Genomic DNA, 27,478 nt, shown 5'->3' on the forward strand with positions numbered 1-27,478 from the left:
CTTAAAAAATGTGCTACTAGGGTGTATGGATGCGCTCATAGGGTGAAGAAAATATCAGAAATGCTGTGCCACAAGCTGTAACTGCAGGAACTACACTAACTCTGGTGATGCAGATCTTCCGAGATGGTATTCCTCGGAGCATCCACATTGTTGGAAACCCTTCCGCATCGTCAGCAGGGATCTCAGGTTCACAGGTGTTTCGCCCCTTAACCTGTACACCTCGCCTGAGTGTGGCAGCAAAGACTGGCTAGCCTTCACCTGCAGAAGGGTTCCAACTGTGGGCCCTCTTCAGCCACGGCCATCTTGAGCTGGAATTTAGATCCTCATCCAGTTGGGCCCATCTGCGGTCTGCTGCTGGTGGTAAGTTCCAGCGCGGTTTCCTCTCAAAGTCTTTTGGACTTTCAGGTTCACCAACTCTTCCTGTGCTCTGAGAAGGTTGAGCAGCGAGGTCTGGGGCACTGTGGTTTGCCTCCTGGCCCTGATCCTGACTGAAGAACAACCTTAACAAACTCAGAGAGGTCACTCTGCGTAAGCTCAGGTGTTCTGCGTTGCTGACGCCGCTCTTTGCACTTGGACTTGCCTTGGTGGATTTTGACACGACGATCGTTCTTGAACGTCATATTTCATTTTGAAACAATACAAATGTGCACTATTTAAGAAGAATGTATTTCTTTCACGTTTTTCGTTAGTGTCAGATTATTTACTACATAAAGGTTGATTAATTAGTTGAAGCGGCACCCTGTGATTATTTGCATAGGGTTCAGAGAGACTTTAGAATCGCTCCGAGCATATTAAACAGGTTTATGACAGGGCTTGTTTGACGGAGAGTTGTTCATTTTGCACAGAATGGCATTCTTTATAAATGTCTTGATAGTAGTACTGAATATTGTTCCACGGATTCAAATTTTCTTATAAACCCAAGGGGGCCCCAACCAGAAAAAGTTTGGGAACCAGTGCTGTAAAGAAACAAGCTTTGTCTTTTTTTGGCATGTCACATGCTCCCTAAAAGCACCAAGCAAAACAAATGTCTGTACCTGCATACCTTCTGCTTCTCCTTCTGCTCAGCTGTCACAGTGATGATAGAACTGGGCTCATAGAGAAACAGATAAACCAGAAGAGAGTATGAGAGTAATGGGTATGGGTGGGGGGAAGAGGTTCTGTGCTGCATTGCCGTGTTTTCTATGTCTATTCATTTATCAGTTGAATCCTGAATCAACCAACCTTGGCAGCTATTAGGCTTAACTTGTCATTCTGCATCTCTTTGAAATTACATCAAAGAAAGGCTAATCATTTTTCTCTCCTTAACAGCACTGGGTTGTTTTGGAAAAGGGTTGTTTTTCAGGTAAAAAAGATGCAAAGTAACATGTCTGTTTTTATGAGATCTGGTTCCAGTAGTATGGAGACACAGTAGTAACGTTACTTCAGGTCTGAATCTGTGTTTGCGGTACCATAAAGACAATCCGGTTTTTAACATGACATTTTTCTACATAAATCTATTCTAATTTAGATATTGGATTAATATTGATAGTAATAATAATTATACATTAATTTATAGGTGCGTCTTTAGCGCTCAAGGACACGCGACATAACGTAAAAACAAACAATAAAACCCTCATACCATAAAATACCATAACATAAATAAAACCATGATATACAAGATAAGAAGAAAAGAAGTTAGAATTAGACGATGTAACTGTTGTCAGGTAGATAAAATAGTCTCAAACAGACAGAGGTGGACAGAGTACTCGCCCCCACTACTTGAGTAAGAGTACAAATACTACTGGTCAAAATTTACTCCGTTACAAGTAAAAGTAGCTCAGTCAAAATATTACTCGAGTAAGAGTAGAAAAGTACTTGCTTTTAAAGGTACTTAAGTATCCAAAAGTAAATGCTTTTAAATTTACTTTAAGTAAAAGTAAGAGTAAAAGTAAGAGTAAATTTCTTATTTTTCACATCAGTAAATTACTATATTTCTTCTAAATTAATTTAAGGATCTTTTAACTCTTGTTTCTGAGAATTAACTCTTTGAAACCAGCTGCACTGATGTGCTGCTTTTAGAACCACAATGTTATATAAAAACTGCAGAAACACCAAAAACAAATCAAATGAATGGGATCATAAGAGGACAGCAGATGATGCAGAGTTTATTAACAATCATGAACTGAAACCAAATGAACCTGCACCATCCAACTGGATCCCCCTCAAAGACCACTGCTTTACAAAAAACTACATCTCTGCTTTCAATAACTCAATGTTGAAGTCACTTAACTTTACAGGAAGGACATGTACCAGTACAATATAGCAATATAGAGCATAACAAACTGTCTCCCAATGTCTGTCTTGTCTCCTCATGTCTGTCTTGTCTCCTCCTTTGACAAAAACAGTTTGTGTCCAATAGGATTTTAGGGAAGAAGAAAAAAGAGCAGACCTGAAAGTAACGAGTACTTTTCAGCCTTCCTAGAAATTTACTCGAGTAAAAGTAAAAATATTTGTCTTGGAAATGTATTCAAGTAAGAGTAATAAGTACCAAAGAAATCTAATACTCAAGTAAAGTACAAATCCTCTGGATATGTACTTAAGTACAGTACTCAAGTAAATTTACTCCGTTACTGTCCACCACTGCAAACAGATGGGTTTTGAGTGTGGATTTAAAGCGTGGAAGTAAATTGATACTTCTGAGCTCAGATGGTAGTGAGGTCCAGAACCGGGGAGCAGAGCCGCTGAAAGTTCTGCTCCCCATGGTGGTCAGACGATCAGAGGAGGAAAATTAAGTCGATGGAGGAGGATGATCTGAGGGTACAAGATGGAATGGCAATATGAAGGAGGTCAGGCAGAGTTATGGATGGCCTTGAATATTAACAAGACGATTTCAAATTCAATACGGATCTTGACCGGATCTTGTGGACCTGCAGGAGGAAAGTGATGTGATGAATGTCGGGGGTTCTGGTGATGATGTGGGCAGCTGAATCCTGAACCCGTTGAAGTTTATGGTGGGGGATTTGCGAGTGAGGCCAAAGAGCAGGGAGTCGCATTAATCCAGACGAGAAGTGACAAGGCTGTGAATGAGGATAGCGTTGGTTAGGGAGGGGCAGTTAATGTGTACTTAGGTGGAATTGGGATTGGGATGGGAAGGATAAAGGACTGCCGAGGATGATACTCAGACCCTTCACCTGTTGGCATGGGGAAAAACAGCAATTGTCCACAACAAGAGAAATACGGTCAGTTTTGGGCTGTGCTGATTTGGTTCAAATGAGGAGAATCATATGGATAGATGGATGGATTGTTTTTGATATATCCTGGTTTGAGAAACTTTACTTTTACATTCCAGGGATTTTTAGATGATTACCCTTACCTCTCTATAGAATCATTTCTTTTAATTCTTCAAGCTTTCTGGCCATTTATTATCTCGTTCTTTCTTTCTAATCTTTCCCAACACCATCTTTTAAATGATTCCTTGTGAGAACTGTTAGAGTGCAGTCTTACCAGAAAAAGTATATTTAGATATATGTCATCATCTCCTAAGAGTTTTAATGATAAAGTCACTGCTCGTGATCTGTAATCAACATATCCTTTGAATATAATTAGTCTCTTAGATAAAAACACTTTCCAGGCAAAAATGTTGCACCAATATTCTGTCTTGTTATAAACAGTGTGTTTTGAGGGGAAATGGCAGGGCATTAGCTTTGCAGAGCATCAACACGTTACAGGGCTAGTGTCTAAATTCTTTCACCGGCTTGTGATTATGCCACTTTTAGCTTGACCTATATGAACAACTTAATTGTGGCTTTCTGGCAACTCCCAGTATTGTGGGACATTAGTGCAAAAACAGCTGTTGTACAGGGTAGCATCTACATGAAATGACAAGAGCTGAACATTTAAAAAAAGACACAAAACTTTTGTTGTTTTTTTATATATGTATATATATATTTTTTAATACATATATATTCAAACCCAATCACATAGTTGTAATCCTAACATTTGAAAGAGAATGTGAAGTCCATCCATCCATCCATTATCTATACCCGCTTTATCCTTTTCAGGGTCACAGTGATCTGCTGGTGAGAGGCAGGGGCTGGTGAGAGGCAGGGGTTCACCCTGGACAGGTCACCAGTCCATCGCAGGGCCACATATAAACCATGCACACTCACGCTCACAATTTAGAATCACCAATTAACCTAATATGCATGTTTTTGGACTGTGGGAGGAAGCCGGAGTACCCGGAGAGAACCCACGGAGGGGAGAACATGCAAACTCCACACAGAAAGGCCCCTGCCGGGCCTGGGAGTCGAACCGGGGACCTTCTTGCTGTGAGGCAACAGTGCTAACCACTAAGCCACCGTGCTGCCCAGAATGTGAAGTATAAAAGAAAAAAAGGAGGAACTTCAACTGAGAGGGACAGTAAAAAACAGCATAGCCCTACAGTATATATATATATATATATATATATATATATATATATATATATATATATATATATATATATATATATATATATATATATATATATATATGTATATATATATAGGATGGAGATGCACATTTTGATGTATAACACACCTGGGTGCACGTTACGGTTCGGGCCAAGAAGCAGCCGAAGAAATGGCATAAATTGTGGCAAAATTTCACGATGAATTCAAAATGGCCGACTTCCTGTTTGGTTTCGGCGATGGCGCCAAGAGACTTTTCTTTAATTTGCGACATGATACAGGTGTGTACCGATTTCCGTGCATGTACGTCAAACCGTATTGTGGGGCTTGAGGCACGAAGTTTTCTAGGGGGCGCTATTGAGCCATTTTGCCACGCCCATTAATGCAAACCATTAAATATCACATTTTTCGCCAGGACTGGCTTGCGTGCAAAATTTGGTGACTTTTGGGGCCCGTTTAGGGGGGCAAAAAGGCCCTCCTTTCGTCAGAAGGAAAATAATTCCTACAGATACAATAGGGCCTTCGCACTGTCAGTGCTCGGGCCCTAATTATATAAATGCACACAGTATAACCCTTACTGATAAAGCATTTAACTGTTAGGTACCAGATGGTGAAATGATTAACATGTGGTCACTGGCGTGATCAGATCCCCAGGTCATTTGTAGCAACAAAGAGCAGCCAGCTGTTGTTGTGTTAGGGGTCAGTGCTGGATTGCCGTGACTCCATATGATACCACACAGCTGCCAAACAGTATCAGGGCAGCAAACACGAAGTTTAAAAGGTCAGACTGAAGGATCCTAAAATAAAACATGATTCATTTCTATCATGATAAACAACATGAGTGAACTACACTTGAAGTCATAGTTTTGTGATTTGTGGTATAGAAGTAAATCTTGTGGTGTGGACTAGTGTACTGAAGGACCCACGGCTCTGTACCTGGATGTGTTCTATGAGTGCTCAAACTGAAGATTTTCCTTCTTCATTACCAGTGAAACTGCTGGAGGAAAACATGCTTTTCTCTACTTCAGCTTATATACTCTGGGTGAATGTTTTTAATTGGAGCAGCAGTAGGTTTTTAACTCCAGCATATCCTCTTGTAATAACAGTCTGTGACTGGCCATTGATTGGATCAGATATAACTGCTATTAGGACATCTCCCCCAGTACATTTGCTGGATCTTAATTACCGGCTGCAATTTTGTTCTTGATCTGTATTTAAACTACAAATTCTAGTCTTTGTAGGGTCACTTTACCGAATTAATGTCAAAAAACCAAACTTTTTGAGTTGATAATTCGGAGGGTATGTGAACCTTGAAAACAGAACATTATGAATACTTAAAGTGCATGTCCTGGTTATGTCTTGACTCCCCTTGTTCCCGTCTGCCCTGATCGTGTGCAACTGTGTCTTGACAAGCCTTCTGTGTATATCACTCTTGTTTTTCCCATGCAAGCTGGCTGCTGGTCCGTAGTGTTCTACCCCCATGTATCAGGTCAGGTATTTTAGATTTTGTCATGTTCAGTTTTTTGCGATCCTGCTAAGAAGCACTTTTCTTTGTTTAAGTTCCATCAATCACCCTTTTTGGAACTCCTGCGTCTGGGTCCTACCCCAACCACATCCCTGACAGTGCACTTCTCATCGTAAGCTCTTTGGGATTTGAGACTACAATTGTGACATTTTCTTCACCACCACATTGACAAACATTGCTCTGTTCTATCTACCTCATGAAACCAAAATTAATTGTAGCATATTTTTTGTTATTGCTAGATGGCTATTGCAACCAGAGAAGCCTGTCTGAGTTCAGGCCCCCAAAATCCAACCGTTTGTCTGGAGACCATACTCATCTGGGTGCAATCTATCCTAATGCATGAACTGCGGTTTTAATTGTAGCATATATACCCTCTTGAACGAAATGCACTCTGTAGCAACAGCCTCCATGCTCACCCCTCCTGGTTTGAACACGTCCTCTTGCAACAAATCTGTCTGAGTCCACTGGGCAAGCCCACCAAAAATGCAGGAATGATATAACCGGAAATTCTGTTTGCATTCATGAACCTCTAAAGCCATAGGCATTCACTCTATTCCTATCATCACTGGTGGACTCACAATTCTGCGTGACAGGAAAAAAATGTATGTCACGCATAAATGTATTTATGTCATAGGAGTATGACATACGAGTATGACGAGTATGTGGAGAGTAAAACGCATCAGCCTAAAAACATGAGTTATCTGAAATATTTTTTCATTTATTTTAAGAGATGTTTTTAAATACAATTTTAGGCCACTTGTTTAAATATTTGAATTTGTAAGTCCAAGGTTGTGGATTTTCCACTGGAAAAAGTTTGCTTTGAGTTTTGAGTGAGTTGGGTTGTTTTTTTTTCTAAATACTCAGAGGTACAGTACCAGCAACAACAGGCCAGAAGCCTATAAGCCAGTTTTCTCATCATCGTATGAAGCTTTTTTTTTTAAACGTATTTATGAGACAAGAACAATGAAACAAGCACATCCTCAATCTATGAAATTGGCCAAATACCTGAATATCTTTTGACCACCCCAAAATCCCAGGATCACCTGGTTTGTGTATCACCTCAAGACTATGCAGCTAATGATACCACTGCAATGTTTGACTGTTTGAATGTGTGAATGCTTGTCAACATTGACAGGTGGCACTGAGAGATGATCACACCATCGCAGTCTGCCTAAACACACTGCATTTGGTCAAAACGCACACCGGGCTCGAATCCAGCACTGATGGGATTTACTCAAGTGGCAGGGGGGAAATACAGCTGTGTAATCTTTTCTGAACCAAATGTAATAATTTTCTGTTGTATAGACTGATTATGAAAATATCACATGGGGACCAAATTCTACTTATTTTTTTTCACTCACATCTAATTCAAACTCATAACACAACATTTTGGCTCATATAATCCCATAATAAAAACAATGTTTTGACTGAATAATAATGTCTTTATGGGGCTCCAAAGCAGAGAACATTAATAGCCCCTGTTTATGACACCAGAATCATTATAATATTGGTCCCATGTTCATGTAATTCCTCGTTTTTTTTTGTTCTGGTTGTGACCCTGCTGTATTCACCAACATTCAGTGTCATAGTTCAAATGCAGAAGACCTGATATAATTTACTATAAGAACAACTGTCTCTTTTTTTCTTGATGGAAATCCCCATTTCTCTTTAAATTAAGAAATCACTTGAATGAAAACAACTTTTCTGAGACCATGATGAGCTGAGGCTCTTAGGTGAGAGAGGAAATATCTTCACCATCATAAGAGAAGTATGTTGGTTTTTACTGAAGGATTTACGTTACCCTGAAATGAATGTCTTAAGAGCAGAAAAGAATTGTCTACAAATAACAAAAAAAAAAATGCAGCTACAGTAGTAGCCAGGAGACTCCTGTCATTACAGGCTTCATATGACAAAATACGAAAAATAGCACCATTGCTTTCACTTATTTCTACAAAAGATATTTTCACTTCCTAATTTCTTTGTTTTAAGGAAAAAATCATACACCAATGATAACCATGTCATATTGTTTGTGATTCAACAAAATGTATTTTGTTTTAATTAATTTGTCAAAACTCTAGTCAGGTATCTCAAAACTGTTTTCTTGTATATATTGATAGCATTTATCTAAAATGGCATTTTCTTGTTTTCTTCTTCTCCCTACTTTTATTTCCATCAAAATGGCTGATTAGCATCTCTGAAACTAAAGTTGTTACAATTAACAGCCCGTCATGAGGCGCACACGGGGATATATCTGTATGTCTTGTTCTGTAACTCATCACATTTCTGTTTCTTTGTTCTCAAGGTGTCAGGTTCCCATTCATCCCAGTAATCAAGTAAGACAGGAAGGAGAGGGAGAGAAGGATCAGATACAAGGATGACCAAATGCTCATTGTTATGAACATGCATGTGAGCTGACCGGGTTCACAAAGTGACATCTAACTGGAATGATATGTTTCATAAACTGTAGAGATGAAAGATTCTGGACAAAGACTCAGACAATGGAACTTGGTAGGCTATATCTTTTGACTAAATTCTTATTCATTATAGTATTTTCATTCATCCATGCATTTATCACACTTCTGCGCACACGGCTATTATAAATTGTAGAAGTGCCAAAATGAGTTATACTTTTTTTTTCTGTCATAACATTTTTCTAATTAACTAAACAGCATGTTATAAATCAGAAAACCTGCTCATTTATGTTTTTTAATTTGCAATTTACATCTAAAAGCCTCTGGCCTGTTTTGTATTTTTGTAATAGTGTTCTTCCAGGTTGCTGGGCTGCGTTTCAGCTGTGTGGTTGCTAAGCCGGGATTGGTTGCATGACCCTGTCTCCCTACGCCCACCTGGTACTGTACCTGGCTGCTTGGCAGTTTTCCCTGTGGCTGGTTTTGCTGCATGCTGGTTGGCCTGGTCCCTTCTCCTTTCCAACCAATTCATGACAAGGGATCTTTATTTAAACCCTGGCTCTCCAACCATCAGTTGCAGCTGGTTATGGGGAACAGCTTTCCACTTTGTCTTTGAGGTGTATCATTCTGAATGCAGACTCTTGTTTAGTTATTGTTTTGGATTGTATTTGTTTTTTTTGGGTGCTATCATTGAATATCGTGTTTGAGTTCTCCTCTTGTAATATATAATCTTTTGTTGGTTTTCTGGTCTTTTGATTTGAGTTGTAAATAAATGGCCTCTTACTTCAGCATACTTTGTGTCGGGCTGTAACACCATGAAGTTCATGGGTCAGGTGTCTCAGTGTATGTTAGCAATGCTGTTAGTTTTATTTCTTTTTTTTTTACATTTTAAATTTGTTCTTTGTGTCAACATGTGTAGATTATGGTGAGAATAAAGTGATTAAAAAATGACAAGCCATATATTTTGCCTAGGCAAATCCAAAGTGTCATCACCACACACTTACTTAAAAAAGTACTGTTGAAAGCAGTTCAGAAGAGAGGACAAAAAAACTTTTTCCTCAAAGAAAAGCTGTCTGTGCTCTTTTTGTCCTGACTTAGACACACATTATTGCTGATACTATAGAGGCCTATGCTAGCCTGTTGTGGAGCTGCATTGATTGACTGTCAAGATGGAGAAGATTTCAAATAAAATTCGTAGGACATAAAGCAATTGTTATATTTGAGGGACTCACTTTTGTATCAGTCGAAGTCCTGCAGAACATATGTGCTGCAACAAGAAAGTTAAAAGATGAACAATAAAAGTTGTGATAAAATAAATAACTGTTTGATTAAAACATAATATGGTGTAAATGTATCAAATTTGCCACTATTTGACAGACTTGGGTTGTTTTGCAGGGTGGAAATTGGTTTCTGCATGCCTGTCATCTGAGTGGTTGTGGGCTGTAGCCCCCCACCTGCAATCCTCCCTGAGAGTCTTTTGACCGTTTTCTGCTGCAGGTAAGCCATTAACTACTCATAAGTACTTCACGCGGCTCCACCTCAAAAGAAAAATGAATAAAGATATGCCTTTAATTCTAAATGGAGGGAAACGTCATGACTTATGGTGGCATTAATGTGCTCTACACAAGCACGGAACATTTTCCAGACCAGAAGTCTTCAGACACCTTTCTATTCCTTATAATCTTATAAATCTTATAAAAAGGCTGTAGAGTACAGAGACAGACTAAAAGTGGATATGATAACTTAAAGGTACCATGCCCTGCTACACAGTTCAGTTGAGCAGAACACACAGCAATGGGACAAATGTGTGATAGTACACAACATGTTGAACTATGCAAATATATTCAAAGCCTTTGGAGCTACACATTCACATGACTGTTTTTCTCTAAAACTATTGAGAGTTCACCTTTGGAATTAGCTAAAAATGTATTTTTATACCACCAGTGCTGAATAATTGACCTTGCCACGGACCATGTAATACACAGATAAAAGGAAAAGCACTTAGGGGTCAACGCTGTTTGAAGGCACTCATGGCTCAGAGGCCCTGTGAATGTAACCTGCTTTTATTGACCAACAAACAAATACATGTAAAAGGAGGGGGCTGTATTTGCATCCTGATAATAAGCACGTAGTAATATCAAAGCACTGCCAATCCCTTGATCCACTTTTTTGCATAACAAGAAAAAATGTTGCATCTACCAACAAATTCAAATACTTCTGCATATGAGTATTTGCAGTTTTGGTTCATCTGGAGGAGTTGGGTGAATATAAGAGCATTCATTTATAGGGGAAATAAAGAAGATTTCTGTGTGTGCCTCTGCTCATCTGAGGGAATCTTTCAACAGGCATGAATTATGAATCCCATTCATAGATAACTGGTAATGAAGCTGAAACAACTAGATCGAGTACATATTTAAAGAGGCTACTTCTTTCGTCAGTGTGCCACCTGGGAATTGAAGATTCAGACGCTGTGATGGCTGAACTTTAGACAGGACTGCAGAGTAACTGGGTTTTATCTGGTCAGCATTATGAGGCTGATGATGCTCGCAAGAAAGCAGAGCTCCCAGAGCAAGGCCAGCAAGATGGCACATCTTGGCTTTACTGTGAAGTCTTTGAAAACCCGCTGCAAAGATTTGAATTCACATGAATTGTTAATGTTGCACAGTTTGAAACATAATGATATTCACATGTGGATATAGGGAAAAGGATTATTTATTTCTTACAGTTTTACCACATATGTTATCCTCTTTAGTCACACCATGCATAATTAAAATGCCTTCTAACTATCCTTAGTGTGGACTTTGGGTCAGATTCCTTCCATCCATCCATTCATCCATCCATCCATCCATCCATCCATCCATCCATCCATCCATCCATCCATCCATCCATCCATCCATCCATCCATCCATCCATCCATCCATCCATCCATCCATCCATCCATCCATCCATCCATCCATCCATCCATCCATCATCTGTACAGGTCAGACAGAAATAACTCCCAAAAAGTAGTTTTATGCAAGGGGGGTGAATAACAACAATAACATTTACAGAGACAAGTGTGACTTTTTAAAAAGTGTTCTTGTCTAAATGCATCTTTCACCAGACTAGTCACACTGTATACCTGGTAAAGAGAGCTGTGCATTAGCCTTTGCTGGCCAGTTTCTGTAGGTGCAAGATTACACCTACCTGATCTGTATCTTGTCTTTGATACAAGGGTGCACACGTGATTGAGGATATAATTAACCCGAGAGTTCAACAAGGGCAAGGCAGGCTGTTTAATACCCCAATACATCATACTTAACCCATTGGGTTACCAAAGTCCAGATGGAGTCAGTTCACTAGAGACACTGATAAAGAAACAGTATACTGCACCACTAAAAGGATGTCAATAAAGCAGGGGTGAGCTCTTGGATCCATTTACTGTTGGGTTTCTGGACTTGGAGAGGAGAAAAAAAATGTTTTGCTTTTTTGCATTCATTTCAAAGCTGTTTGAAGTTGGTCTGCTTGAATTTTTCACTTAACATGATAAAGTGATCAGCTTTTGAGTTTTCCCCTGCAGCATCTAGTTGTTCTTTTTACTAAACCCATTATTTGATGTATCCATGTGCTGTTTGACACATGCTCTCACTGTCACTGGAGGTTATATAACTGACTCACTGAGGATTTGAGTTTTCATGTAATGCCACCGTCTGGTCTTGTGCAATATCTTAATTTATGATCAAAGAGCTCAACATTTTTTCTGAAATCCTGATCCGCCTCAGCTGTACAGTGCTATTAAGAAAATAAATGCTACCATAAACATTAAACTAATACAGTTAAGACATAATATCAGCTAAACGTCAGTTTGGGCTTAAGCTTATTGATACATGTCCTATACAGTAGTTATTTAGCACCTTGTTTTAGGTTCTACTTGTTGTTTCTCATTCATCCATTCGACACTACTTATTATGTAAATATACTCTATACTGTATAAAGTCACAACCTGTACAACATGCATCACTTTTGTTCTACGGTCTTACATAGATGAATATATTGGGGAAAATGTGAGGGTTGAACATCTTGTCCGGCGACAATTTGGCCAATGGAAAGGCTGTGGATCACCACCACAGAAACCACAGATCTTTTTATTAGAAGGAAACCTCTCAAACAACTGAAGTATGTATATAACTATAACAATTTTTCCTAAATTTTGCAGCAGGATATAATTGTTATTATATTTTCAAGAAAAATGGACCCAACTCTATGACCTGAATGGAAATGCGACCCATGAGAGGCACAGAGAAAAATCCTGTAAACAAGCATTATTGTAAATAGCAACCTGCCTATTATAATCAACATATTCTATAATGATAACAATCCTATTTTACGGTACATTTCACAAAATGTTGATATATTCTTTAAGCCAAGGCGTAGCAGAGGCTCCAAGGGAAACATACTTGTTGGAGTGTAAACTGGTACAAAGTGCCTGGTACTCCAGATCATTTGACTCAATTTGTTTGCTCTATTAGCTTTTTGGCATTTCCCTCTGAATCTCTGCGGTTCACTGCTAATAACTTGTCCTCCAAACTGCAGAGTTACATCATGTGCTAAATGAAGGTAAATTAAATTTTATCTGATGTGACCTGATACAGCAAGTAGATTTAAGAAGTGGGGTTAAGGACATCAGGTTTGAATAAAAGTACATTTATTTATGTATTAAAGTTTGTATCACACAGTTCAATACATTGAGGCGGTCATGTGGTGTTATTATTTGCTTGTCTGATTCTAAGCAGATTCATCAAGAAAAACAAACCAACAAAAAAAAAAACGTGGATTTGCGTCAAGTTATCAGAAGTGTGATATGACTGGCCTTGAAAATGATACACCTTTGATTTTGTTTCAGGTCTTGATACAGAAATTATTTCTTATTTTTTCTTTTCTTTTCTTATTTTTTCAGTCTTGCCATGCAAGCAATATTAAAATGGAATGAGGTCATTAGTAGCTCAACATGTTGACAACATTTTTTACAATAGTCACTTTAGATTTTGTTTCGATGTGTAATACAAAGTGGGGATCAAGGTTGCTTGGTGGTTAGCACTGTTGCCTCAAAGCTTAAATGTTCTTGGTTCGAATCTTTTGCCTATCTGTGTTTACATGATGTCCTTGTTCTTGCATGGCTGTTTTCCAGTTTCCTCTTACAGTCTGAAAACATGTGTGTTAGGCTAACTGCTGATTCTAAATTGCCTAAAGTATTGAGTTTAAGAGCGTGTGTGGTTGGACTTGTGGCCTGTCCTTTTTACTGAAGACAGCTCGGTAAGGCACTATCAAACAGCACTATCCTGTGATGCCTTATAGGAAGAAGTGGGTACATCGATAGACAGTGGTGGACAGTAACGGAGTAAATTTACTTGAGTACTGTACTTAAGTACATATCCAGAGGATTTGTACTTTACTCGAGTATTAGATTTCTTTGGTACTTATTACTCTTACTTGAATACATTTCCAAGACAAATATTTTTACTTTTACTCGAGTAAATTTCTAGGAAAACTGAAAAGTACTCGTTACTTTCAGGTCTGCTCTTTTTTCTTCTTCCCTAAAATCCTATTGGACACAAGCTGTTTTTGTCAAAGGAGGAGACCTATCACAGTGCACGCTCTCCACTGGGATGTACGTAAAGCGGAAATACGTCAAGCCTCCTCAAAACGATACCGCCAAAGTAGCCTGCGTTTCGAGCCGCAACAGGTGAAGACAGAGCTGCAACAATTAATTTAGAAAAAATATAGTAATTTACTGATGTGGAAAATTAGAAATTTACTCTTACTCTTACTCTTACTTTTACTTAAAGTAAATTTAAAAGCATTTACTTTTGGATACTTAAGTACCTTTAAAAGCAAGTACTTTTCTACTCTTACTCAAGTAATATTTTGACTGAGCTACTTTTACTTGTAACGGAGTAAATTTTGACCAGTAGTATTTGTACTCTTACTCAAGTACTGGGGTCGAGTACTCTGTCCACCTCTGTCGATAGATGGAGAGATGGAAATACAGTTACAAGTTACTTTTTTCCCCCTTGCTTTTTATTAGTATGTGTGTGTGTGTTTGTCCATCCATCCTTCCTGTGTCTATTCCTCTAATAAGTTTGCTGCTGAAAACAAACACTTTCAGATTGCAGTGACACTGATAGAAGGCCAGGCCTCTCAGGTAAACAAAGCTTGATGATGACCTCATTGCTCTGTATTCCACAGCAAAAACAAAACAGAAAGACTGACAGATAGCCAAGAACTGTCATTGTGACCTGTTGCCATGTAAAAACTGGCCGTCTTGAAATCACTACTGGGGAAACGACAGTTGCATGGTGAGGACTGGATGTGAGTCAAACAAGATGCCTAATTGAATGCATGCAGACATGTGATTGGCTTAGCGTCTGCTATATACTGAGCTATGCTTGAATGATGTGAACAGTAGCAACAATAGCTATACAGCGGTGCATCTGAGAGTATAATAATGAGCATATATTTTAGCAATTCCTCATGTGCTTTGTCCATATGTTCACATTCAGCTGGAGACTGAAACTGACTATGATGTTAGTGATATCCGCATTAGCAAGTTGATGATACATAGGTTCAAATGGAGATTTAAAATTTTAATCATCACATTTGTCAAGTGAATAATACATCTTGGTCTGCTAATAATAGGCCCACCACATGCTGAGGCTGTTTTCTTTCTCTCTCAATTTTTCATTGTATCCATAATATTAAACCAATGCACTGAAATCTATAAAATCAGATATTATTCCGTGCTGATGTTTTTCTAAGACCTTTGATAACTTTAGAATTCATTGTCCTGAAAAGCAATTCCACTAAATGGTGTTGCATTACTCTACTTTAAGCCTATCTGCACAAGAGTTTTTTTTAATAGTTTATTCTTTTTATTATTATTTTTTGTATGTTTTTTATTTTTGTTTTCTTTTTGGGGGGGGGGGGGGGTTGGTCTTTGTGATCATGAGGTTTGAAAATTGCATTCATTTGAGAGAATTATGGGATAGATTTAAAATCGTGTTGATAAAATATATAAAGATAAAAGTTCAACACTACTCTGTGGCCTGCAGTCACACAAGCAGCTTTCTTTAGACAGCTCAATTTGACCCAAAGGTTTACATTTCTCAACTTTAACACATATTATTATGCTCCATACAAGTGTATCAGTACATCAGCTATTTTCTGCTGATTTGCATTATACAGATCAGAGCAGTTACCATTTTCTATTTCCACAAATTATTAAAAAAATGATTTTGACATCATGTAACAGGTTTTATGGTGAGTGCTGGGGTGCTGGACAACGACAAACGGACAAAAATCTTTGGGTGTTTGCAAACCCATTAAGAAGTACTTACTTGACACTGGTACAACAGTTGAGCAGTCAACAACAGGCAATAATATACCACTGTAAAATCTGCTGATTACTGTGGCTACCTGGTCCCATGAAACTCAACACAAAATGTGATGTCAAGAACACTTCATTTCTAGCTAGATGAATTTGAAAACAAATTTTATATCTCTGTCCACATGCAAATCTGAGTCGCCAAGAGCTGGAGCTGGGAAAAGGTTCAAATGACAATTCTTAACCCTGCATATGTGTCACATTTAACGTGAAAAAAATAATTCAAGGCAACAATCATTCATTGAACACATTGAAAACTGAATTCACATTGAAACAGATTGAAAACTTGAATTCATTTTAATCTGGGATATTTTTTTTAAACACATGAAAAGACTGCTGAGTGTCTTTTGTTGTGCTCCATGTTAAACTGAGTGGTGTCTTTATTCTTGTTCTTGCTGTTTACAATTACTTTGTTTATTTATGTTGCTGTATCTGAGCAGTCATTAACAACAGCAGTTCAGGTAAATCAATGTAATGTAGGTTTTAAACAACACAATCACAGCACAATCACAGGGAATATATAACATTTGAGAGAAAACAAAGCTCAACGTTTACACACATAAGTGCTTTGTTTGAAATGAGAAAAGAAACACTAAAGCATATATTCTGTCCTCAATATATCTGATAGTAGGATTGATAAGTGGTGAGTCGGACTGAACTGCTCTCTTTTTTTTTTATTCTCTGCTCATCAAAACCTGGTGCATTTCGCTCTTGTCACAATGCATGGTTACTGGGTGGTGAAGGTTTCAAGTAGATACCCCTGGTGCAGTCTTGGAGCTGCAGCAAGTGGAAGTAATTGCTTCATGCAGATACTTTGTTTAGTGGTATAACCTCAGTGCATTGTATATATCCAGATGGTGGTTCAATCCACATCATAATGAGGATCACGAGGTGGCGTGATCCTTTCCTGCTCATCCAAATCTAATGAGCATCTGTGAAGAAAAGTAAGGGTTTGTGTATAAAACATATGGTGAAATAAAGAGTTATTTCAGAATAAAAAAGCCACCAGGCATTTTATTTACAAAGTATATACAGTATTTGCTTGCTTTAACAGTAATGAATATCATGTGTTAGACATCAAAGTTACTGCTTTTTACCACAACAGTAAAATGTGCACACCCCTGTATCACCATCAGATGATAAAAATTAGTTCACTTCTTAATAAGTACATTATTTCTAAATTGAAAAGTTGAGTATTAAAAATAATTTAAACTTAGTCAGTATACCAGTTTAGACTAAGTCTGCAAACATTTCATTGTTGAGGTTTTTTTAAACCCATCAATTTACATTTACAGTGATAAGAGTGATAACACATGATATAAAAACTATTTAGCTAAAATGTTTATATACGGTATATGAAGAATAAAAGCACTTTTAGATTTTTGCTTTCAAAAGTTTACAAAACTTTGGCTTGAAAAGGTTTTAAAGCACAACTTTCTCTCATGTGATGAAAACAAGTAAATGTATATTATACATATATGTATATTATAGATTGTAGTAGTTATTGGTCATTTTATAATAAAATATATTGATTAGGATAGTAAAAGATACTAGTAATCCTGTTAATACTTCAGTCACAGAGCAGTCACAGAGCACACCTGCAGATGTGAACCGGAAAAGACTGCAAATGTTGAGTAGTTGTACAATTTTGAATCATATGACACTGAGATACACAATGTGTGCTGCAGTTCCCTAAAAGTAATCTCTGTATTTGATATAATGTCCTTTTGTTTGAGAAATTCACATTTTTTACCCAAGTATGTTTTCATCAATGGAGTCAGTAATACCATGGAAACTAAAGCCATAAATGGAAATTGAAAGTTTACAAGACTTACATAATGACTGCATTGTTTGCATTTCTGTGATGATCTGTGCTCTGGCTCATATTCATAATTAGTTACCTTGAAACTACTGTATGCCTCGGATGATGTTGGTTATGTAATTGTTTCCTGCACTAATTAGGGAGGACTGGGAACAACATCTCATTTGTTCTTCACGTGCAGATATCACACTCTCAGTGATAACATGTGTGGTTGCACAATGCATTCCATAATATTATTCCAGGGATATTTCAGATTTGGTGGGAATGTTATAATGAATGGATCAAATGTTTCCAGACCCATATCTACAAATAGCTCTATAAAATAAATGAAGTGCATGAAATAAATTGCATATAAACTTGTACATAAAGTCATATTATATATAGTTACTAATCAATTAATTATTTTTTTTGAATGAATTCATTTTTATTTCGAACATGTATATAAAAAAATAATAAAACTAAAAAATAAACAGTAACATCTTCATATTCCCATATGTTCGAAAAAAGGAGTAGGAAGAAGTAAACACTTTTTCCTAGTTCCTACCACTTTATAACTGAATTGACATTATTGTTATTATTATATCTACGCAATATCCATATAAATATAGTCTATATAAATACTACCTAAACATGCCTGTTACTACATAATTATCCATATAAGTATATAGAAAATATAAAATATAAATATACCCTATATAAACTACATAAATATCCCTAAAAAAAATATATATATAAAATATATATATATATATATATATATGTATATATATATATATATATGTATATATATATATATATATATATATATATATATATATATATATATATATATATATATATATATATATATATATGCTACATACCTAATAAATATATAACATATATTACATAATTATAACTATCCCTCTCAACATATAATATATACTACATAAATATCCACATAAATATCTAAACATATCTTAAGCAAGTATAATATACCTTTTTCCCTATTTTATTTGTTTCTCACACTCCTCGTTAACCCCTTTCCTCCTCCATATACCTGTTTATAGTGCACTACTATTGGCTACTACAAAATAAGATCCAAAGAGATAAATAACGATCCTGTATGGGGAATTGTGTGTTTTTTTCTGGACATGCTCTGAAGAGGGGGGAGTGTGCTTGCGTGCCTCCTTGTGGAATAGAAACGTCAGCACTGGAGGAGGCACCGGAGGGCTGGATTAGAGAGGGGAGCTGGCAAACAGCAGAGAGGAGCGCTCTATAAGAGAATGAACGAAGGGGAAGCGTCCAAACACTCAGCCCAGAAGGAGGGGAGACATACCGGAGATCTAGAGGGTGTTCACAATGAAGACCTCCATCGCAGAGATGTGTTTGATATTTTTGAAAGCTGTGCAACCTGCCTCTTAACAATCTCAAAACAGCACTTGCTGAAAACCCATCACTAAGATGCAGTGAGGACTCTGTTGGGATCTGTTTTCTTTTTCTTTATTTTTCCTTTTCTTCTCCTTTTTCTTTTTTGGGAAGTGCGGTTCGACGTCGCAGTCACCTGGCGCTCCTGGATGAGCTGAAAGTGCGAGCTTCAGCACCAGAGCAGCGGACAGCTCCGCGTCTCCTCCGGACCTCCCGCTCTCAAACTCTGCTAAGATCTCTGCAAAGATCCGCCGACGGAGAGATCCGCGACCCACTGTGTGCTCAATATGTACCAGGGCCATTTACAGGTAAGATTTTGTTTCATTTCTTTATTTAACATGAAGTGTTGTAGTTGTGGCGGAAGCAAATGAACTATTAATGCTCGCTTTAAGCCTTAATTATGGTTCTGCGTTAAATCGACGCAGAGCCTACGCCGTAAGTTACGCGGCGACGCGCATCGTACGTTGCGTGTCACCGCGTAGCCTACGCCGTAAGCTCTGCGTCGATTTAACGCGGAACCATAAACCAGCCTTTATCCGTGCAGCCTAGTTCATGTGAAGGGCATATTTTTTCTGCGAGAGACGTCAGGTGACCACGAGGAAAGTGGTAATGTCAGACTTATTTCGTTCATTAGGGATTCTTTTTTCTTTGTTTTTTCAGCTTCAAAGACTGCATGTAACTTCGACTTCAGGGCAAAGGTTTTGTAAATGCACATCTGTGCACATCTATGAGACAACTTGACTTCATTAACTCAGTTCAATTTAGATATTAATTATATGGCCTATTTGACCAATATGGAAAAAAAAATACTAAAAGAGAAAATTGACATGCTTTATCTACTGTTTTGTTTTGTTTCCCCTTCATTTCTTTTTTGGTATAATCAGAGACAGTCAGGGGCAAAACAACAATCCTTCCTGAGTGAAATGAAATGAAAGCCTCTTTTTTTCTTTATATTCCTGATGAATGCACTGAAATGATAACTGTTGGTTGATACACTACTGCTCCCAGACAGCTGATTATGTAATAACTGCTCCTGACTCAGTACTCCAGAGCTTTAAAGTCTACAGTTTAATATTTTATGATATATTACTCAAGCAGCAAGATTCATTGAAAATGCATGGAAAGGTGGTCCAAAGTTTTTGCCTGTGTCATGATCAAGGTTTTTGTTTGAGGGTCAATGAAAATCATGTGATACATATTCCCTTTGATGTATTTTCTATGTGTCATCCATGTTTCAGTTATCACACACTCCATGTTTCTCATCACATGCATTCAAGTTGTTTCACTCGGCGCTATGTAAAGATTACATCTGAAACAAGATACTGCTCTGTTTGAGTCACTATATGACGCAGTTTCAGCAGCCGCAAATGTCTATTTAATGCAAAGCAGACACTGTGTGTTTTAAATCAGAAGTGGTGCATTCAGTCTGATGTTGACAGGTTTCTCCGTGTATGCTTGTTTCTGTGTATGCATATATTTGAACTTTTGAGATGTGCCACTGAATATAGATGGGCCTGCAGTTTTACGAGAGGAATGGGTGGGGATTACCATTTTATGATAACTACAGACAAATCTGTTTCATTTTTAGATCGTCCTGGTTGAGATGGAACACTTTTAGTAGCAAATACATGTTTGTAAACATGTTAAAACTGAATTTGATAATGATTTAAATGTAACTTTGGAATGTGTGCACTGCAGAAAAGTTGCACAAAAGCATTATACAAATGTTTATTTTTCTCCACTAGCATATTTATCTATTTTATATGTTTCCCATTGTTGATGTGATATCTGAATGAAAGCCTAGTGTATAAATAATTAAGAGTTGTGGGTCTACAAAGCTTAGAATATAAAATGATGCTCATACACGTTTTGCTGTGCTCCATCGGTCAGTTGTTCATATTCTGAGCTATCAGATTCCCCTTTCCCAAAGTTGCTACACTTGTAAGTGTTTCTTTATTACACAATTGTCAGTCGACTCAGATTTGTCAGCTTATGAATGTTCTGGCTCAGGAGGCAGCTAGCTGTAAAAATAAGATAACAGGGTCCAATTTCCAGCTTTATGTTCTCATCGATAACTCATTCCTCTGGTCTATTTGAATGAGTTGGTAATGTGGATTTTAAGCCACCATGTTTCTCCATGCACATTCTCATATGTTATGCAGATGTCCTAGCTGCACACAATGATACAGTATTGGATGGATCAAATGTCTTGGCACGAGCATGGCCTCATGAACGACGCCAAGCGCTGTCCTCCAGATTGTTGGTGTGGATCAGACCCTGCATGTGTAATGTCAGAGCTTGGCCTGATCCGCGCTGCCTGGCAGAAAAGCCATGCTGGGCTCAGGTCCTCTATTCTATTCAGTTCATTATGTTTCTCCTGAATGTTTCACATGCTCCTGCAGTTACCAGTTTTTGTATTACGTGTAACTAATGTGTGTATTTTGCAAGAAGAGGATCACTTACCACAACTAGGGTTCAAAAAGGCTGACGCAGTTCAAGATAAGCAGTTCAGGGGTGACTTGTTACTCTTTAGTGAAAGGGTGCAACTAGAGACGCTGCGAGGTGAGCTGATTCAGCAGGACTGCTGATCTTTGTCAAACAAGAAGCTCTAAGACATATTGCTTCAGTAACTGAGCTTTTTTTTTTGACGGACTGCAGTTCAGGAACACCTTGACATTTGCTTCATCTTTCCATTTATGGTCCTCTCGATTGCATTTTACTATACGAGTAAATTGTGTGTACTGTATGGAACTGCAGTGAGGCTTTTTTCTGATTTGCTATTCATTTTAGCAGCGATTTTAGCAGTGATAGTAACACATGATTTATTCTGGATGGTAAAAAAATCTTGAGTTCTATTTCAGCGGAACAGATTTTGAGGCAACAGGACAGCTCCTTTTATAATTTTAAGTTCCTTTCAAGACATCAGTGTCAGATACTTTCCAGGTTTCATTGATATTACATTCTAGAAAAGGCTTTTGATCAGATGTGTTAGATCAAATGTTTAATGAAACTTTCTAATGACAAAAAAGTAATTTCTTCTGACTCAAACGTTTTGACAAGACAACGGAAAACTAATTAACAATCAGTCAGATGGGATGTAGGGGTGACAGGAACTCACAACACCAGCAGGAGTTTACATAAACATGCTCCTAGTTAATCAAACATAGTTAATCAGCTCATCATTTGTTAATGTCAACCACAGGTTAAAGCAGAATTTCCTTCTGTTTCAAGGCTGTCATCAGGACTTATCCCATACCAGTGGTCAGCTTCAGGCATGACAAAGGAGTCCTGAAAGCTTTATTTTAAAGTCTCCTTGATTTAATGAACCATGGTCTTGATTAAGAGCGATTTAATAGGCCTGACTATTTCAGGAGCTGGGATGATGAGTTCAATCAGGTGGTATCCGGCTGGAACGAAAGCTCTACAGACAGCACTTCTTTCCTTGTTGAGGATGTGTGGCAGGCTTGGAAACTATTGCATTTTCGACTTTTGTCGCAGGGAAGTGTGAGAAATGGGTTTTAAGAGTTTGAGACATGCATTTCAACCCTTTCATTTTCAGTCAAGGGGATTTAAGGCTTTTAAAAATCAGCACAGATGTTCATTGCCAGACAGCATCAGCTTGTTTCAACTAGTTAATTAATTAATCTACACATTGACTATAAAGAGGGAAATAGGATAACAAAACACATTCACTTTCTGCTTCAGGATAACATAAGCTGCTTGTTTAGGATTCAAATATAGGATTTTTTTTTGTAAACATGTCATCAAATTATCAAGATGTTGTGAGTCATATAACATAGATTATCGCCGGCATGTTTAGCGCCTTTGAAAGGTTTGTGTCTTCTGGAATTTAACATGTAAAAGCCTGTCATGACTGATATAATGTCTGGCCAACTGGAGTCTGAACTTAAACTTCAGAGATAAAATGAGCTTACTGCACATGCTAAAGAGGATTTTTTATTTTTTTTTTGCAGGGTGGCAGATATTATGATGGTGAAAGGTTTAGTTGAAGTTGGAGTTGAAGATATTAAGTAAAATTTTTTGTCCTGGTTGAGGAAGATATCTTTTTATTGTACACAAGTTTGATCCAGAAGTATTTTGACGAAGAAACTGTTTTATTATTTTGACTTTAGACACCACCGCAATGAGCAAATAAAAGTAAATTATGCCAATATAGCATTTAAGAATTACAGCCATTTTATGCAAAGTACCTCAATTTTCAGGGGCTCAAAAGTATTTGGACAAAGTTACATTATTGTCAATATAATCGTGATTTTATTGATTTATTTTAACTTGTATTAAAGTCTGGAGCCCATGATCATCACCTGGCCTCCTTCACTTGCACAGAGATTTTCTAGGACTACAAATTGATAGTCGCCAAATGCCAACTCAATATTGGATATCAACATTAGACCTTTTTTTGGTGTTATTTGTTTTGCTGTAACAATGGAATGGACAGCAACAGGCCAAATAGCATCTTTTCAATTGTCCAAATAATTTTGGGACCCTGAAAATAGGGACATGTTGCCTGTAATGGCTGTAATTCCTATATATAAATGTATGTTTTGTTTAGACTCTTAAATTAGAACTTTTGATTTCTTGATTTTCTTTGTTTCAAATCCATTGTGGTAATGTATAACGGCAAAATCCTAAATATTTTGTCATTTCCCAAATACTTGTGGGCCTACTTCATTTATGCATTCGATTTCAATACATCTTTTTATGTTTTATTGCTTATCTTAATCCTCTTTATGATTATTTTAGTGTTTCAGTACATATCATTTCAATCCTAATTCAATACTTTGGTCAACTGAAGTTGTTTTAAGTTTGGGAGACACTGAAAATATGCAGTATAACTTCAGACCTACAAGGACCTAAATTAAAAATCAGACAGATGAACCAGACAAATTCCTAGATCACATTTTTACAGAAATATCTGCTGCTCTTTGTTCTGCACATACTTCATGCACCATTGCTTGCTCGTATAAAGCCAGTTAAAAACTGATAAATGTTTACATGAACAACTCCAATTCCAAAATGTGTGTGTGTGTGTGTGTGTGTGTGTGTGTGTGTGTGTGTGTGTGTGTGTGCGTCGTGCGTGCGTGCGTGCGTGCGTAGGTTTGCTAAAAACACCAGATATGCAACTAGAGGAATTTGTCTGCTGAAACTGCTCATCAAAGTGGCATCCGCCGGTGACTCTACGTGGACAAAATGGGAAAATCTCCTTTCACTCTTTGACTAGTTAAAGCTGTATGGACGTTCTTAACAGCTTGGTGAGCTCATAAAGCGGACTAGGAGGAGACTAAGAAGGATTCAAGCATTCATCAGCAGCTGTAGTCACATAAGCTGATAGAGGAAATTCTTCTTGCTCATAAAGCAGGAATTTGGTATTCCAAGGGCACAGAGTGCAGATATGAAAGTTACAAATGAACTGCTTAAACACAGTCAAAACTACGCCTCCCCTCAAAAAAAAATGTTTCAAAGGACGTGAATGGATATGAAATTTGATGACGAGGTGAGCTTAAAGGAAAAAAAGGAAAAGGTTACAATACGGTCATGCATGGCATTTTATGTAATATTGGCTTTTGTATCTATTTTTAATCATCCTGCATTTGTTCTTTCAAAGTTAGACTTCAACCAAATAATCACTGCCTCTCAGACTGAGAGATGCAAAGTACTCCTGATTCACCAGGTCCTTACAAAAAACAGTCACTGTCCCTGAATTAATGTCAGGTAAAGTTTAACACCAGGAGTGTATCTGTATGTGTAGAATTGTTGTTGCTGTTGTTTTTTCAAGGTATAGTTTTTTTCTTCCGCATTAAGACACTAACAAAATACCAAAATAGATTAATTTATAAAAGAATAAGGACAAAAGGATAGCATTTAAATTATTCATGAATAATTGAGCCCCGTGATGGCTTTGCCACTTGTTCAGGCTGTAACTGCCTCTCAGCCTGTGACAGCCAGGCGATGCTCCAGCACCCTCCATGACCCTAAATAGGACTGAGGAGGGAATGGAAAATGATTAAATGATTTATTAAATATGGAAAAATAGTAATAGATAATAAAAGTGGAAATGTGGAGAAAAATAGTTGCTTTTATAGTCAGTATAGTCCATTGCTTTTTCTATTCATTTTGTGCTTGTTATCCGTCAGAAGCTTTGCATTTGTTCTAGTCAGTAGCTTTTATTATTTCCGAAGAGTTTTTCTCACTCCATATTGGTTTGACTTTTGGTCTTTCTGAATTACTTTTCTTTTTCCGTGCCTGTGCTGTTATTTGCCAATGCCTTTAGTTTTCATTATTTCTCAATTGCATTTGCTTTTTGAATTACTTTTGCCACTCTCGCCACTTGTGGCAAACTGTTTCTTTGTTTGATTGGTTTGTTTTTTAATCTTTCCGTTGCTTTTGCTATTGACATGTGTGCTGTTCTTATAAATCAAAGTGCAGCTGCATTGTTTTTGTCTTGGAGTTAGGATCTCCAATGGACTAAAGCTAAAAAGTACTTAGAAATCCAGGGTTGGTCAACATGAATCCTCTGGCAAGAATTTGGAAGTACGGACAATGTGATAGTGAGTACAGAGAGGGTCATGCAATCTTGCTATCAAGTTCTTGCTAGGGGAGAAAATAATTCATATGAACATGCATTTAACACCCGTACTGCACTGAGTGAGTAGGCATACATGGTTTCATTGACTTACCAGTATGTTAGAATTTGAGTTTTTGAGACCAGGAGAAGGCAATTACCGTATTTTCACGCCATAAGGCGCATATAAACGTCTTATTTTGTTTCCAGAATGTGCTGCGCGCCTAAAGACGCAGTGCACCGAATGTGTGTTGTCGGGGGCTCTCACCGCGGCTCCCTCGCTGGATCGGATTATGGCAACAATTCGACTTTCTGTTAGTGCATGTAAAGGTACTGAGTGATGGGTGCAGCTTGGTGACTGTGTGATGTGTTGTAGTGTATGTGAATGAGTGTGTATTGAATTGTGTTGGAATAGGACATTTTAAGAAAGGACAGACAGATATATACAAACAGAAGAGGACCGACAGAGAAGTATTCCCTGTTCGATGCATCTAAGCCTGTGAAGCCTGTGTTTTGCACTTTAACTCTTTTTTGCCCAGAGCTCTTTCACCAGAAAAGAGCTCATGAACATCAGGGTAACATCACCAGAGGATTTTTTCCTACTTTTCTTCTCCTTACACTGAAAAGTTTGGACATTCTGGTCAAAGGTGTGCTCACATTTGTTCACTCAGTGAAATTCCCAAAGAGAGGGAAACGGGCTGGTGTGCTTGTGCATCTTTGCTAGCACAGATTACGGACACAGTTACTGGGACTCCATCTCTCTAACGTGCGTTCACTGTCCAACAAACCGGATTAATTACAACTACTGTTGGGAAAAAACAGGGACTTTTCTTCATCTGCTGTTTTTTACTTCACGGAGATGTGGCTGTGTGGATTAATACCGGACTCTGCACTGCAGCTCCCAGGCTTCCAACTTTACAGAGCGGACAGAGACACAAAACTTTCCGGCAAAGCTAAAGCTGGAGAAATCTGTTTTTACATCAATAATGGTTGGTGCAACAATGTATCAGAGATCCAGCAGCACTGTTCTCCTGACCTGGAATCCTTCATCATAAATTGTAAGCCTTTTTATTCACCCCTTGAGCTTGCGTCATTCATTCCGGCCAATGTTTACATCCCACCACGTGCCACGGTGCAGGACGCACAGCACATACATGCCAACCACATACTGTGTGTGGAGCGAACCAACCCGGATTCTTTAGTTATTGTCCTTGGTGACTTTTGTAATCTACTGACTGGGATATGTTCAGGGCTGCTACCAACAATATGGATGAGTACACAAGAGGCTTTGACATCATACATCAGCTTCTGTGAGGACAGCCGTGTTCCATCATGAACCAGGGAGAGTCACAACAACGACAACCCCTGGTTCACAGCCACACTCAGATGGTCAAAGTTGAATAAGGAATAGCTTTCAGGAGTGGGGACAAAGACAGATTCAAAGAGGCAAAGTACAAGTTTAGCAAGGCGGTCAAAGGTACTCTGAGAAGCTCCAACACCAGCCAACGACTCTGCATCCATCTGGAAAGGGCTCAGGCAGATCACCAACTACAAGTCCAAAGCCCCCCACTACATGAACGACTAACGCTTAGCCAACGACCTGAACAATTTCTACTGTCACTTCTACAAAGGGACAGTCCTGTAGCTATCCCCCACAACACCTCTCAACAGCTCCAGCTTTAGTGTATCACCTCCCCCACCTCAGCATGGGCCTGCGCACCTCTGTCAATACCCACCTTAAAGGCCCACCCCTCCTCCACTCCACCCACCTCAGTGAGTACTTTTTCCATCCATGAGAGAGGTGTCAAACTCTTCAGGAGACAGAACCCCCCAGAAAGCTGCTGAATCAGATTCTGTCTCTCCATCTACCTTGAAGCATTGCGCTG

General features: G+C 38.1%; 1 protein-coding gene and 1 long non-coding RNA gene across 6 annotated transcripts in view; one reads left to right on the forward strand and one right to left on the reverse strand.

Annotated features, from left to right (window-relative positions):
• Positions 1 to 16,092: 16,092 nt before the first annotated feature.
• The window catches only part of LOC133458462 (uncharacterized), a 40,379-nt gene continuing 28,993 nt past the window's right edge, over positions 16,093 to 27,478 (reverse strand). The window contains exon 5 of the long non-coding RNA XR_009783954.1: positions 16,093 to 16,712. This is a non-coding gene — a long non-coding RNA (uncharacterized LOC133458462). The remainder of the gene's footprint in view (positions 16,713 to 27,478) is intronic.
• The window catches only part of pex5la (peroxisomal biogenesis factor 5-like a), a 113,530-nt gene continuing 104,920 nt past the window's right edge, over positions 18,869 to 27,478 (forward strand). For all 5 annotated transcript variants that reach the window (XM_061738352.1, XM_061738356.1, XM_061738353.1 and 2 more), the window contains exon 1: positions 18,869 to 19,317. In XM_061738352.1, coding sequence (XP_061594336.1) covers positions 19,297 to 19,317 — 21 coding nt within the window. In that variant the 5' untranslated portion in view covers positions 18,869 to 19,296. The remainder of the gene's footprint in view (positions 19,318 to 27,478) is intronic.

The sequence above is a fragment of the Cololabis saira genome, chromosome 13, assembly GCF_033807715.1.
Source record: "Cololabis saira isolate AMF1-May2022 chromosome 13, fColSai1.1, whole genome shotgun sequence".
NCBI lineage: Eukaryota > Metazoa > Chordata > Actinopteri > Beloniformes > Belonidae > Cololabis > Cololabis saira.